Genomic DNA, 16,283 nt, shown 5'->3' with positions numbered 1-16,283 from the left:
TGACAGGCTAGCCTCTAGTAGAAGGTTCTACTCAGGTTGCCAACACATCTGTTGGACAGGATTGACCTACTCTATCTGTGACCATGTCCCCCAGGACTTCTCCATGGAGGTGGAAGCCATGTCGGTGCTGATGGAATCTGTGTCCAAGGACGCCACTCAGCTGCTCCACCTGAGGGAAGCTGATAGCCCTGGAGTGAGAACTCATCTCACCCAGATGGAGGCCAACATGAAGCAGCTGACCTCTGACCTGTCCAAGACACAAGAGCAGCTGCAGCAGGTGCAGATTTATACAGTTTACATCTGGGGAGAATATAAATTTCAGATATGCATTATTTCAAATAACTGAGTAATTACTGGCATGGACCAATCAGCCACAACATTAAAACCACTGACTGGAGATGTAAATATCATTGACCATCTTGTGACAATTCAGCTTTCTTCTGGGAAACTTTTGGACCTGGCATTTGTGTGGATGTTACTTACATGTACCTCCCACCTAGAGCAGACCAGGCACCCCCACCCCATAGCAATGACACTCCTTGATGGCAGCAGCCATCCCCAGCAGGATGCAGCCAGAAAAAGAACGGTTTAGGAACACAGGACGCCCTCAGAAGGCCCACGTTCATTCTCTGATGAGTCACAACTGTTTTGGAGGCACAAACTAGACCTATACAGTATTAGGAAGGTGGTCATAATGTGTTGGTGTAGATCTCTTAAATATGCAATAATCTCCAGCCTTTACTGCATGCTAGAGGTCTTGTTACTGGTTTTGTTTCAAACTCAACTAAGTGCTGTTGGATGTCAGAAATAATTAGATACTGAGAAATCCCCTCCAGAGAGAGGAGTGCACACTTAATCCCTGATGAAACCTGTTTTGGGCTGATTGAGTATAGGGAGGACTGTGAATCGAGGGGAAGCTCGTGTTTAATTTTTCCTCACCATTTATCACCAGCGAATGGAACCAGATATCTGGCACTGCAGTAATGGACCTGGTTCTGCCAGGTCGCAGCAGCTTTATTATTTTATTTCATAAATCTTAAGTCTTCTTCGAGCGAATTTGCCAAAGAAAGATTTGCTTTAAGGTCAGACTGTAGCAGAACAGCTGTTTAATGTACGATTAATGAAACATAGATAAATGTATCAAAGTGATTAAGTTACTCATGTAGTGTTAAACTCGCATTATTCTTTGTCTTATGTCTTTTAGCAGCTGCAGGCAACGCAGCCTCCGGTTGGGCTGGTGTCGGACCTGGAGGACTGGCTCAGAAAAATAGAGGCTCGGCTGAACCAGGAGAACGAGAGAGTCCTCAAGGCCACGAATGCAGCTCAGATCACTGAAATCCTGCAACACTACCAGGTACTTCTAACGTTTTCCTGTGCGTCTCACCCACCTAGACCAGACCAGGCACCCCCACCCCATAGCAATGACCTGATGGCAGCAGCTATCCCCCGACACACACACATACACAAAAAAAGGAACTCAAAAACCATGAAGAACAGCACAAGGTGTTAACCTGGCCTCCAAATTCACTAGATCCCAAACTGATCAAGTATCTGTGGGATGATGCACAGAAGCCCCTCCTCTCATTAGGACCCAAAGGCCCCCAAGGCAAATCAAACCAATCAGCAATCATATAGCACAGATTACTTTGTAATTTATTGTATTTATTATATTATTTTAAATGTTTGAATTATTTTCTTTCATATTGTTAATGTTCCTCAGGTATTAAAGGCAGCCATGGGCCATGGGCAGCTCCTCCTTGACTTCCTGTGCCAGCCGGGGGCTCAGATGGTGGTAGCGGAGAACCAGGCTGTCCGCTCCGAACGCACAACGTTTGCAGAGAAACTCGGTTCCTTCAGACTCCGGTGGCTGCAACTTGAGAGGGAGCTGGAGAGCCAGGTCACTATAAATCTAAACGATGCAACTGTCACTTCTGTCTGTAAAATGTTTATTAAACTCGACTTAGTCAGCAAATCACTTTGATGCAAGAGTCGGAGTATCTAAAGTGAGTCATAAATCTGTTGTATGAGCCAAAATGTAGGCAAATGATTGACATTCCTCCTGAAACGCCAAACCAACCCTGAACATAACTCCACTTATGACTAAAAGAATGGGAAGATCTTGTTTAACTCCAAGACCTTCAAGACTTTTATCCTACGCATGAATCAGACACGGTTTGGCTTTCTACCTCCCTCAGACTCGTGGAGCTGAACAGATGCGTAACACTTGTGCAGGACGAGAGCGACGTCTGCAGAGTCTTCGCGTCTGGACGGAGCAGCAGAAAAAACAGCTGAATCAGTGGAAACAGCCCGCCAGTCTAACTCTGGCTCGCAAGGCTCTGCTGGAGTGGGAGGTACGGTAACAGGAAGCAAAATATGCCAAGTGCGTGTTGCACAGTGTTTCTTCTCCTGCTGTTTTTTTAATCTGGGGCTACTGTTTCCCCTCCAGGCTGCCGTGGACCGAGTGAAGGAGGCGGCTGCGGCTTTGCAGGAGCTGAAAACCAGACGAGTACTTGAGGAGAGGGAAGAGGAGCACCCGAGTGATGTCGTTTTCTCTAAGCAGGCAGACAGTGTTAGCCACGCTTGCATGGATCTTAGCCAGCAGGTAAACTTGAGAAAGCTGCAGCAGTACCATGAGCTTTCACAGTGGATAGTGACACATATCGTGGCCTGATATTCCAAGTTGTTCTCCCATATATTCATCTATCCATTACCTATAACCACTTGTCTTGTGGAGGTTCTGGAGCCGGCTGGCATGGGTCGAGAGGCTCCAAGTAGTGCACCGTTAAGTGAATTGGTGATTCTAAATCGGCCGTAGGTGCGAGTGTGAATGGTTGTCTGTCTCTCTGTGTTAGTCCTGTGATAGACTGGAGACCTGTCCAGGGTGTACCCCGGCTCTCTCCCGATGACACCTTGGATAGGCTCCAGACCCCGCATGACCCATTCAGAAAATGAATGAATGAATGCATGTCTTTGGAAGAAAGCTTCTATAGCACTTCCACTGACAAGCAGTGTTGGGTATAGTTACTTTGGAAAGTAGTTAATTAGGTTACAACGTTACCATCAATTAAAAGTAATCTGTTACGTTACAGCGTTACCTATGAATAAAAGTAACGTGTTAGAGTACTCATGCGTTACCAAAAATTAAAAGCCGTTTGCAGCGCCTCCCACATGCTGCAACTTAACTGACACGGACACACAGCCTCCTTTAAATGCACCGAGAAGTCCTGACAATGAATAACGTCATTCATCAAACCAAATTAACTCTGCAGGATAAAAATACCAGATGTTTTTTTAAAATTGGAAGTGGAATTTTTTGCGGTCGACAGAAGCTTTTCACCAACGGAGAGTGCGCATTTTACCGTTATGTTGTTCTTGTCCTTTGAAAATAATGTGCGTACTTCCACGGTTCAAAAACACTCACACACACACACACACACACACACACACACACATACAGGTAACGTAGGTCAGCAGGGCACAGACACATCATCACAGCGCTGCGCCTCCGCTGACACATCCGCAGGTGGCACAGTACTGTCTGACAAAAAGCAGGCTGTAGTCAGAATTTTTCTTTCCTTACCCGGAGAAATTCTTAAAGCAACGGATTACTTTTTTAAAAAAATAACGAAGTTACTGATTACTTAATGCACGAAACTAACGCGTTACGTTACAAGTTACACGAAATAAGTAATTAGAGTACTCTAACGCGTTACTTTGGCAACACTGTTGACAAGGAGTCACTTTTAGTGGTGGACCCACAGTAAATCATCACTCCACAGATTCCTACAAAGCATTTTCAAGCTTGTTGTTTTGGATTCATGCCGCCAACTTTGGGTTCATTCTACCATCAATGTTGTTCCACTTTGTTGTTCCAAATCTTCAGGTCTCTAAATTAATGTCAGTGTGGTTCTGTGTCTGCCAGATGTGTAAACAGATTATAACTACAAACTGCTGACATGTCAGATGAGATAAGATAATTCTTTATTCATCCCACAGTGCGGTTAGGGATAGGGCTGCAGCAGCAGCAGACAGTTTAAGGACAGTGCACACGAACCTATCCCATACTGCAGAGGTGTCAAACTCATTTTAGTTTGGGGGACACATACAGCCCAAGTTGATCTCAAGTGGGCCGGACTAGTAACATAACAGCATAATAACCTATAAGTAATGACAACTCCAGATTTGTAAATTAGGAAAATGTTTACATTTAATAAATTATCCTTAAAAAAAAAAAAGAAATTTCTTGAGAAAAATAAGGGCAATTTGGGCACGTTGCTGTCTGCTGTTTAGTCCTGGCTCTCAGTGTTGTCTTCTGTTCACTTCTCTGACTAAAACAAATTAGGAATAGCAGTTATTTTCGTTAAAAAAATCACAGTCTTCTATGTAATTTTCGCACTGTGCAAATTCATGCTGCAGGCCAGATTAAACCCTCTGGCAGGCCACTTTTGGCACGCGGGCCATATGTTTAACACCAGTGCCATATTGGCTGAAACAACAAAATAATGCTGCTTTAATCAGACTCAGGGTTTGCCGTGCAACGTTAATACTATGGCAGCCAACCAGTGTCTAATTTACTCCTCTACGTCCTTCTCATAAGGAAATGGAAATAATTTTGCATGTTTCGAACAATGTTGCGCTTGCGTTTAGTTTTTCCGACTGTTCCTGAATGCATCTCCGTGTGCATACAGTATGTGCAGACATTTCATATACTGTGTAAATTGTTTGGGATAGCATCATAAATAGGGACTTTAGGGACAGTAGAACATCCCCTTAACATTGTGAATAAGAAAGCTTGACTCTAAAGTGTATAAACCTTTAATTACATTTAAGAACCACTAATGGCTTCTCAATTATTGATGATTAAGGTTTACTGACATAGAGAATTGTATGAAATGTTTGCAATATATGGCTCGGCATAAGTGAATAAATTCTCGCCTGTGTCCAAATCATCATTCAATTCTCTTTGTTGCATTTTCCAGATGGAAGCCCTGAGACCTTCTCTTCAGCAGACTGTGGAGGAGTGGAGCTGTTTCCACCAGAGTCTGGGCGATGTCACCCTTTACACCACTAGGCTGCGCTGTTCCCTGCAGCATCAGCGAGCTCCTCTCTTCTCACTAAAGCAGGCAGAAGGACACTCAGACTTCCTCCAGGTGGGCAGTGGCGTCGTGCCATGCTGTATGCACGTGTGCAGATAAATGCTTCCCCGTCTACAAGAACGAACTATTACATGCTGTATTTTATAATAATAACACCTTTAATCTAAGTAGATTTTCCTTTAAAGGTTTAACTCTTTTAAAGCTACAATGCAGTTGCTTTGGAAGAGACGTCTGTAAACGTCTGAAGTTAAAAGCCTCTCAGTCCAGTTTTGACAGACTCCCTAAAGTTGTGGGCATTCACACACGTCAAGCTGTCACTTCTTTTCAAGCCCTACATTTAGCTTTCGGGAAGTAAATGGAACCTGTGGAGAGGGAGACTGAATGAAAGGTGCTTTTTTTCTTTACAAAGCTACTCCAGGAGAAGGTTGGAAATGGAAAGGAACTTTGGGCAGCTGTGGAGAAGTCCCGTCAGAGACTCGTGGAGGTGGTGCACTCTGGAGCTGCACAGGATCTTCATGATCGAGTGGAGGGAGAGAGGAAACGGTCAGTGGGCCGTGCAAACGCCTACATTTAAATTCACATGAAAATCTAACCGTACATTTGTTTAGAAAAGAGTACACAGCTCTCTTGTAGAGTCATGTCAGCTCAGTTAGACACAACCACTTTAAAGTTACTGATGAACTGTGGCCTTGTCAGGTGGAAGGAGACGGTGCAGGAGGTAAATGACGCACACGTCAAGACTAGAGAGACGCTTTCCGTCTGGCGGGAGTACGCTCGCCTCTACGATCGCTGCTCCCTTCACCTGCAACACCTGTCGCGTCAGTGGGAGGAGCTGTCAAGTTCCGCACTTTCACCCGAACGTGACACGCAAGCCGTGGTCTGCTCAGTCAAGGTGAGTTTGAAGAGTCTCAGGGCCTGTTCACACCTTGCATTAAGATCCGATCTGGGCTATCCCATCTCATGTGACCAGCTTTAGGTACAGAGTGTGAAACTGAGATCGGATCTGGAGACGCATGTTAATGTCATGTCTGTACCTACAGCTGGTCACTTGCGATCTGATCTGCTCTGATCGGATCTTGATGCAAGGTCTGAGCAGGACTCCAGATCACCTACAAATCTGGTCAGAGATCGGGTCTCTCAAATGCGATCTCAGTGAGTCCTGGGGGTGTTCACACCTGTCTCTTACGTGATCAGATCGCCAAGATCATCAAGATCTTAATACGAGGTCTGAACAGACAGTGTGAGAGTGTGTTCAAAAGTCCTTCCTTGCATAATGACAATATCCCTTTGTAAATCACTGGACACTGACGATGAAGACGCCAACAAGGAAATGCAGATTTTCAAAATAATGTTGTAAGATTGATTTGCAAAGTCGTATATTTATACATATGTTCAGTCTTTTTGTGTGAGAGAATCATATTAAAGCAGAAACATCGATTTTTGCTCATTTTTTTTTTATCAAGTATTCAGTTTTAAACTATTTCATGACTCACTGAAGGTCACAGAGAGCAAGCAGAAGCGGTTTCATAACAGGATTTCTTGTTTGTCGGTTACCATGTGATTTTATTTTTTTTTTAGAATCATCAAATTACCTGCTTGACTCATCCTGTTACTGGTGCTGCCTCGGAGCATCAGAGCATTACATGCGCAGTTTAATTAAATGTTTTTCTCAAAGTCTCATCCTCATGTTGTGGGAAGGGAACACACAGCGTGCATTCATGGTCAGAAAAACCAGCGGTGGGCCGCTCTGTGCTCGAACACCTGATCTCCTCCCCTCTTACTGCGTCGTCCTGATGATGTATTACATGTTGTTTTGTACATTCATACTAAAAAAAAACTAAACAAAATGCTTGAGGCCTTTCATTCATGTATTTTTGTCCACTTGAAAGTACACAGGATGGTGCATTTTCACTTGAGTCAGAAGCATTCGTGAAAAACAAGATTTCCATTTTCCAGGAATATAAAGAGCTGTTATGGTGTTATGTTTGTTGCTATTTTAAGGTGCATTCATTAAAACGTATGTGGACGCTAAAGCTCGCAAACACACAAACCTGCATAGATTTTCTAAATGGTTGTGTTTCTTCTCACACCAGGAGTTGCAGGATGCTGCTGAGGAATTGCAAAGCGACGCGGGTGACGTCCTGGACGCATCTAAGCCTCTTATTGGACGGCTTGAACCGCTGGCTGCAAGTTTAATCCAGTCAGAAACCAGACTGCTGTCGCGTGACATCCTGCTGCTGAACCAGGAAATGTCAGGGAAAAGGAAGAGTCTGCAGGTGAGGACATTTGTCAGTACATTCATTTAGATATTAGTCCAGCTTCTCTCACAGTAATTAACGGAAGGTGTTCTGTGTGATTAACATTAGCAAACATTTATTAAACAAGAGTTTCCTTGAGTTTTAATGTGAAATATTAAATCTGTTGTTTGTCTCTTTGTGTCCAGGAGGATTTGGAGCAACTAAAACTGTTTCATATTCAACTGGAGGCCACTGAAAAGCAGACAAAGACCTCAGAGCACAAACTGAAGGCCGGCATTCACGGCACAGACTCTTTGCAGGTTGGTCGGATGTTTTTTGCTTTAGTCTCTGGTCTCATTTTGATACTAAAACTTGTTCTGTTAAATTATTCCTTAACTCTCCTGCAGGTTCTCTCGGAGCTCTGCGATCCGTTTCCGTCGCTGGTCGACCTCGGGGAGAGGAGCGGCTACGTGGGTCTGAACAACCAGGAGACTGAGAGGCTGCACAAGCTCGGCAGGGCGTGGGTCGAGAGCGTGAGCCGAGCAACGGACATGAACAGGTGACAGTTCACAAACATGAATGCAGCTCGATAAAGTTTTAGTAAAATGTCTGAGCTCACACATTGCAAAGTAGTATATGACTGTGATGTCTGTTACCAAGTCTTTTGCATTTCATTTTCTGATGGAATAAAGCAGATACACTGATCAGCCACAACATTAAGACCACTCACAGGAGACGTAAATAACATTGACCGTCTTGTGACACTACAATGTTCTGCTGGGAAACTTCTGGACCTGGCATTCATGTGGATGTTACTTAGACATGTAGCACCCACCTAGAGCAGACCAGGCACCCCCACCCCATAGCAATGACACTCCTTGGTGGCAGCAGCCATCCCCAGCAGGATGCAGCCTGACACAGCCACACACACAAAAATGCTTTAGGAACAACAAAAAAAAATCTGAAGAACAGCACAAGGTGTTGACCTGGCCTCCAGATTCACTAGATCCCACTCAGTATCTGTGGGAAGAACTCCACAGAGGCTCCTCCCCTCAACCCATAGGACCCAAAGGCCTCCACTAACAACATCCTGTCGCCAGACACCACAGGACACCCTCAGAAGGACCATGTCCATTCTCTGATGAGTCACAACTGTTTTGGAGGCACAAGGGAGACCTACACAATATTAGGATAATGTCATAATGTTATGCCAGATCAGTGTACATGCATTTCCAGTTGTAGTTAAACAGAAGACTCACTCTGTGCTCTTTGCGTGTGTCTTTGTCTTATACTGTCCTGCAGAGAGCTGCAGGGTGAGCGTCAGCGTTTCCTGAGCTTTCAGGGGAAGTGTAAGAATCTGAAATCTCTCCAGGAGAAACTGGAACAAGAGTCAACATCCAGAAAACCTACAAGTTTTTCAAGCCTCCGAGAGACACTGTCCATCCATCAGGTACAAAACACCTGACAGATCCTTAAGCATTCCCTTCACCTTGGAGACATTACCTAGCAAATGTAAACGGCTTTTAAATTGCCTGCTTTTAGTGAGTGACAAATAACACAAATTTCAATGACATTTTATCTCATCACTCCATTACGTTTCCTTAGCAGCAAAACTGGCAGCTATTTTCACAGAATCATTTTTCCCCCCGACTCCTGCACATTAGTCTGAGCAGGAGAGAAACGATTCATCTGTATGCTGCAGATTTGTCCCTTAGACTTTACTGATCCACAAGGGAAATGCTTGAAAAACAATGCTTTCAATTTTAAAAAATAGTATAAGCAAAAAAATATACAAGATTTGCATATGTACAAATCTACAAAGGAATATAAGTAAATACATAAAGATGGATGAACCCTCAGTGAGGACACCCACAGGGGCCATCATCACAGCCTCCTAACTCCTGGTTAATTCAAAAATGGCCAAAGAGGCGGACGAGTGATGCATAGTCAGACAGATAGCACAACCTGTGAAGCCACCCAGCTGTCACTGATAGCAGCCACACCCTTAATGGTGCATAATTTTAAGCCTTGATGTAACTCTACATTTGTCATGAATGGAGAAATAAGCTGTAGAGCTTTAGAGACCAAAGCAAATTTTTTGCACCAGGCTGTAAACATGTTTATTTCTAACGTGGAGGTTAATGGGGACTGACTCGCTTTTAGAACCATCCTCAAGTGGCCATTTGCAATTTTTGGCACTTCCACATAATTTGTCAGTCCCAGAGGCTGCTGCATGACACACACGTTGACAAGAAAATAAGTCCTGACATTAAAGCTGAATTAAAAAAAAAAACCTCATCGAATTTCCGTCTGACTATTAAGAGGCTTGAGTAGCATTTGTTTTAAATGTTATTTCTCTTGTCTTTTTATGGTATATTCATGTGTAAATCTGCTGTAAATCATCAGTAATGGATCTAACTGGGTTTTCTCTCCTGCTGTTACCACCTACTCAGAGGCTTCAGGCTGAAGCAGTTATTGGGCATCAGCTTCTGCAGGGACTGCTCTGTGATGCAGTCGAGTCCATGGAAAAAGAAACGGGAGAGAAAAGGTGATTGATGGAAGTCTTAAAAACAGTTGAGAAACATTTTTTATCTTTGAAGTTTTTTTTTTTTAACTATAATTTTAACAAAATACAGATTTTGTCTATCTATCATTTTTAGATTAGTACAAACCATTGATTTATTCTCCCTGCTCCATCACCAAAGATAATTTGTGGTAGTAAGTTTCTTTGAGGTCATGAATTTCCCCTCACTCACCCTGTCATAGAGTAAACTAATTAGATTTGAGGTTTTCCTATCGCATTCCTTTCTACCTTTGTAACGGTCGACACAAATTGCTCAATCAATGACACGCAACTAACTGCAGTGGGTGCAGGTGTTTCCTGCCACAAAACCGCCTCCTTGTCTCTCTTTGCTTCAACCCCTCCATCCTTAAATCCTTTTTGAAAATCTGGGAAAACTTTCAAAATTTTCAAGGACTCCTGAGGAACGTTTTCTCTCTTCCTCCCGCTGGAGCTGCTATTCACAACTATGAAAGAGAGAGAGCGAGAAAGAGAGATACGGCTTTAAAATGCTGCAGATTTTATTGATTTTATTGATTTAGATGCTACCCGACAACTGTTTCTAATGACACCCTTTTAGTTATGTGTACTTTTCCAAATGCAGGACCTTGGTGTCTCTATAATAAGCCCTTTGTTTTAACTCCTCCCCCATTATTTTCACTTTTATGTGTGTGCATACATGCCAGCAACGTGCACCGATCACCCATAACATTATGACCACTGACATTAGAAGTAACTAACATTGACCATCTTGTGACAACTCAATGTTCTGCTGGGAAACTTTCGGACCTGGCATTCATGTGGATGTTACTTAGATGTCTACCACCCTCCTAGACCAGACCAACAACATTGTGTTCCCAGACACATTCTCTGATCAGTCACAATTGTTTTGGAGGCACAAGGGAGACCTACACAATATTAGGATATTAGTCGTAATGTTATGCCTGATTGGTTTATATGTATATTGACCTACGTCTCCAGCTGTTGTTAAACAGAAGACTCACTTTGGCCATAACTTGAAACTTAACTTTAAATCAGTTTAAATCCTAATTGTGACAAGATTTCAAACTAATATCTGAAGGCTCTGGCTACACCAAGCCAACAGTTGAACGTTGGCCAGTGTCAGCTTGATTCAGGAGAGGACAACTCTTCCTAGCCTCCTAGCTTCTCAGCTAAAAGTAGCTCTTGTGATTTCCTACTACTGCCACCTGCTGGTCTGAAGAGTTATGCCTTTTCATGAAGGTTAAGAACATGTGTGCTAACTGGTTTGCACTGCTGTGTGGGGTGTTCAAGTGCACATTTTTGGTCCATACATGGTCATAGTCTTCATTGCCGGTAGTTCTTTGATGCTTCTTTGTCGAGGCAATGATGAATGACAGATTTAAACTGCAGCTTGACTGTTTGGCAGAGGAACACAAAGACAAACATCACACAAGACGCTGTGATTCTAGTAAGTGTTTGGTTTGGCATCTGACAAAAAACATTCTTGCGTTGATTCTTGCACAGATCTGAGCTCGTGGCACAAGTGGCCCGTCTAAAGGAGGGCTGGTTTAGCTCCGTAGCTCAGGTCAGTCAGAACCGTACCTTGTTGAAGGAACAGCTGCGTCAGTGGAGAGTCTTTCATCGTGGTTCGAAACTTCTGTGGAAGCTGGTGAGGGACGTTGAGTCTTTACTGCCCCCTGCTGGACCTGCCCTGTGTACGCTACAACAGCTGCAGAACAGCGTGAAGGATTATCAGGTCGGTATGTTTGGACAGCAGTGGAAGTGTACTGCATGTATCTTTAGCCTCCTTCATTATTAACTTCTTTAGGAATACAGAAAGGATGCTCAACCCAAGTACTTTGTTTCCTGGCATTTTTCAAGTGTGCTGAAGAGTGCCTGGGTCTGCACGCTCCTGTGTACACCCAGACACTGGAGGCTGGCAAACACTTGTGTGAAACCATGACAGAGTCTGAGTGTCAGGGTCAACTACAGTCAGAGCTTCAGGCCATAGAGGAGGCCTGGGAACGGACCTCATCACTGCTGGGGAGAAGAAGACACCTGGTTAACGCCACTGTTCAGGTAGCACTCATCTCTTTCTTTGTTTATATTATATCTTACGTCATTTTAATATGTCATACATTGTTTATACACCAATTAGCCGCAACATTATGACCACTGACCACTATTGGTTTAGGAACAACTGAAAAAACACATCTCCTAGGAGACTGAAGACTTGTTGCAACAAGAACAGCACAATGTGTTGACCTAGCCTCCAAATTCACTAGATCCCAAACTGATCAAGTATCTGTGGGATGATCCATAGAGGCCCCTCCCCTCAACCCATAGGACTTAAAGGCCCCCACTAACAACATTCTGTTGCCAGACACCACAGGACACCCTCAGAAGGACCATGTCCATTCTCTGATGTGTCACACACAACTGTTTTGGAGCATAGACAGTATAAAGATGGAATTGCTCCTCAGAAGTAAAGCCAAAGCAGGTAGAGCTCCTGGTGGCTGGCTGCAGTACAGGTCATAAGCTCCACCTCCTCCATGTTAGTGGATGGGACTTGAGCCAAAGTAAAACACTAAAATACATGTCAAATAATTTTTCCTATTTTAGGTAGTTAATATAATGTTGATGCATGTTCAAGTGTCAATTGTTTGGATAAGTTTTGATTTGGTTAGTTATTTGATGGTATAGAGAAAGGAAGCAACATAAGGACAACTACCAGTTGCCATGCAAACCGCGTCGTAAAGCAGAGTTGTAAAAAAATAAAAAAATAAGTACAGTGTGCAATCCAACATTTCCTTGTAACTGGTGGATGTAGAGCAGAGCATAGTATTAATTAAACAAAAACACAAGTGAGTCTGGGGAAGTGTGGGGAAGTCATCGATATCACTGCTCCCGGGAAAATGACGTCAGTTTGGCCATTGCAAGGAAGTGGTTGGAGGTATGGTTTGGAGGCAAAAGAAAGACCTACACAATATTGGGAAGGTGGTCATAATGTTATGCCTGATCAGTGTATATCTTAATCTTGATTTTACCAGCCAAAACTTTATCAGATAGATTTTTAGCTCAGAGAACTACATTTTTAACATGACGGAATCTAAAACAGAGCATTTGCTGTAATATTACACGAGGGACAAGGATGTGTCCGCTTTCCATGACCCACATCCAGGACCTGATCCCACCCAAACACGCACAAACGGGAGCTGGTGGGTTTCACTGAGCTCCCGCCAAGAGGGATCAAAGAGCGGCTCAAATCTCTGCATGGTCCACATCCAGAGACATCTGGTTAACAGCGTCTGTCCCTTTCATTCCTTCACTGTTGCATCGTATGTTAAGACCCGGAAAGACCAAGCATAGAAAAGAATAAAACTAATAAGGACTGATTAATAATATAGATGACATGGCTAATATTTTTCTTTTTGATGAAAGCTGTGCACAATCACATCTGTTATATCTGAATATGTCAGTGACCGGAGAGGTCAGGGAAAGTTGTGTTAACCCCTTTAAGCTCAATAGGATCCAACCAGGAAAAGGGAAATCCCTCTGAGCAACATGTTAAACACTCTATGTCAACACAAAAAGACAAACAGATAGCGAAAGACTAACTTGGTCACCATATAGTCTAAAGCTAAATGTTTTTTTAGGATTAGAGTGGTCATGTTGTGATTTTGTTCCATTTAAATTGTTTGTCACTCTCTTCACAAAGTCCAAGAGTAGTGAAGTACAGAAAGGATATTACAAAAATAAACTTTAGCATTTTAGCACCCAGTTAAAATGAATGTGTCAAAGTCATCCAGCAACACTTAGCAAGTATTTGGAACAACTCTTTTATAAATACTGTGTGAAGTTAGGAGTTTTAAATGTAATAAATGTAAACAATTAAAATAAGAACCAATCGTATACATCCACATACTCGCATAAGTCAACAGGGCACAAGCAAATATAGGTTGGGTATGTGATCATATGTTTTATAATTGCTCCAGGTGTGCAAAAAGTAAAGTTACATTATTTCTCTGAATTGCAATTTGTTCAGTGATATACTCTTTAGGGAAATGGCAACCTGCCCCTACCTCTATATCGTATGAATGATTTAAAGGCCCGCTGTGTAGGCATGAGTGACATCTAGTGGCAAGATTGCACATTGCACCCTATTAAACACCCCCCTCACTTGAGTATGGTTAGGAAAATCTGACTTGGCCACTGAAAACTAAAAAAACACAAAAAGCCTTCTATAGATTGACTACTAGGTTTGCGTCCATAATGGTTTACTGTTCACACGAGATGGACTTTGCGGACCCGTATGTAGATTTAAAGGACTCACTCTAAGCTAACAAAAGCACGGCAGTTTTTAATTTCTGACCAACGCATGCTGATGAAAACTAAATCTCTGCCTACAGATCGCCCTTAATCCTACATGCTGGACATTTAAAAAAATTCGAAAGCTGTTATTTTAGCATCTGGAAGTTTTAAAACACAAGTACAAAAGTAATAACTGATCTCATACATAATTACACCTTTTGTGTGTTTTTACCGACAGTGTTTTGGGAGCACATTTGAATGTGTGAGTGAACTGAGTAATTCTTAAAATGCACTTCTCAAAAACATGGGAAACACACTCCTGAGTTCTCCTCTCTCTGTGCTTCTGTTCTACTCGTTTAGACCTGGTCTCAGTGTCAGGACGGAATAACCAACATCATGTCTCAACTGGATGAATTGAAGCCGAAGATATCTCTGCCTGTAAGACCGGAAGGACCCGAAGAGGAGGCGCTGATCCAGGTGATTTAAATATAAGTGGGTTTGAGGTTGTAAGACAACACCACAGAATAAATATGGACACTTCCTTGCATTGGCCAAACTGACGCTATGTGCACCATCTTGTGAGTTTCTGCGCAGCACGGTCCAAGACTGGAGCCACACGGAGCCGACATATCGATGCCTCGACCACACTTCCTCCAGACTCACTTGCATTTTGTTTAATTAATACTACACTCTGCTCTACCTCCTCCAGTCACAAGGAAATTATACACTGTACTAATTTTAAAGAGTTGTTTTTACAACTCTCACAGTCTCACAGCCTGCACAAAGCTACAGGAGCTAATCTTAATCAAAGCTAAGGCTATTTCAGCCCCAGCTCTGCAGCTTGAGCATTAGCTTGAATTGCCAATGCCAGTCATCTCCTAGGAGACTAAAGACTTGTTGCAGAAAAAAGGAATTGAAATAAAGGACTTGAAGAATAATACGTCATAGAGATATCATCCTGTAAATAACGACTGCACACCATGTGTATGTAAAAAAAATGAGAGAAAGAAAATATTAGGGGTCAGCTGCTCTGAAAAAACTGGCCAAAGTTTCCCCACCCCTCAACTTCCATCAGTATCTACCCCCATCCCACCAGAGAGCCCCTGAGTTTACCCCCCTTTCTCTTATTTAATACCCCCGTGCTTTCACTCCCCTCCCCCTTTTTCTACCCCTGCCACCCTCCCCCTGTCCCGTCCACAGCCCCTTTAATCTGGATGGTCAGCGCGAGAAAGAAGTAGAGAAGCGTGTTCGCCCAACTTCTACATGGCTGCCTGACCAGCCGGGAGCTGAAGTGTTTGTGTGTGTGTGTGTGTTATGCAGGAGACTGAACTCTCTCTGCAGCGTTTGGCCACCGGACTGAGGGAACTGGCCACCATGAAGACGGACCTGTCCCAGTACGTCGCGGCCAGTGACTCGGCTCTGCTGGAGCAGCAGCTGGAGCAGCTCCACGGTCAATGGGAAGAGCTGTGCATGAAGGTAAGAACTGACAAAAACTACTTCATATACATGTGTGTATATATATAGAGAGAGAGAGGGGGCATAAAATGACCCAGAAGACGTGAGAGGGTGTAGATTGGGACAGATGGATAAGGAGGTTTGGAGGAGAGAGAGGGAGAGAAGGAGGGAAAAAGCAGCTACCAGTGGTGTGTCTTGGCGGTGACCAGCAGCACAATGCCTCTGCACCGCTGCAGGCTGCACCTCATGTGTTTGAGCCAGCATGTGCACGTTCATGGAGGGAAAACTACATCTAACCCTCACTGGAATTACATCAACTTGCCTCCCTGCAAGTCAAATGAACTCTCTCAAGAGCTATAATGCAAAAGATCCAATAGTTATTTTTAATTGTTGTCTGTGCAGATGAGAGCTCTCTATTCTCACATCAGCACACAAAGAAACATTAACTCTTTTGCAGTTTATTGAACTGCTATAAAAATGATTACTTTAGAGCTTTTTAGGTTATAATTAAATCCCTGGATCGCAGAGTCCAACACAGCAGGCTGATTAATTCAGTTAATACAGCTCCACTGTATACACACACACACACACACACACTCTGGGGCTCAAATTCCTACAGTTAAATCTGTTGGCTTAAACACA

At 43.3% G+C, this 16,283-nt stretch overlaps 1 protein-coding gene across 4 annotated transcripts in view; it reads left to right on the top strand.

Moving 5' to 3' along the window:
- The window catches only part of syne2a (spectrin repeat containing, nuclear envelope 2a), an 83,548-nt gene that overhangs the window by 53,251 nt on the left and 14,014 nt on the right, over positions 1–16,283 (top strand). For 3 of the 4 annotated variants that reach the window (XM_084560225.1, XM_084560224.1, XM_084560222.1), the window contains 17 exons: positions 95–277; positions 1,205–1,354; positions 1,721–1,897; positions 2,196–2,351; positions 2,447–2,602; positions 4,980–5,150; positions 5,506–5,639; positions 5,793–5,988; positions 7,190–7,372; positions 7,540–7,653; positions 7,741–7,892; positions 8,636–8,783; positions 9,787–9,881; positions 11,400–11,631; positions 11,757–11,954; positions 14,547–14,663; positions 15,507–15,662. In XM_084560225.1, coding sequence (XP_084416351.1) covers positions 95–277; positions 1,205–1,354; positions 1,721–1,897; positions 2,196–2,351; positions 2,447–2,602; positions 4,980–5,150; positions 5,506–5,639; positions 5,793–5,988; positions 7,190–7,372; positions 7,540–7,653; positions 7,741–7,892; positions 8,636–8,783; positions 9,787–9,881; positions 11,400–11,631; positions 11,757–11,954; positions 14,547–14,663; positions 15,507–15,662 — 2,718 coding nt within the window. The remainder of the gene's footprint in view (positions 1–94; positions 278–1,204; positions 1,355–1,720; positions 1,898–2,195; positions 2,352–2,446; positions 2,603–4,979; positions 5,151–5,505; positions 5,640–5,792; positions 5,989–7,189; positions 7,373–7,539; positions 7,654–7,740; positions 7,893–8,635; positions 8,784–9,786; positions 9,882–11,399; positions 11,632–11,756; positions 11,955–14,546; positions 14,664–15,506; positions 15,663–16,283) is intronic. The other variant, XM_084560223.1, reaches the window with a different exon arrangement.

Source organism: Chelon labrosus (assembly GCF_963514085.1).
Source record: "Chelon labrosus genome assembly, chromosome: 14".
NCBI lineage: Eukaryota > Metazoa > Chordata > Actinopteri > Mugiliformes > Mugilidae > Chelon > Chelon labrosus.
Note: the sequence above shows the minus strand (reverse complement) of the source record. Positions and strands in the feature narration are given on the sequence as shown.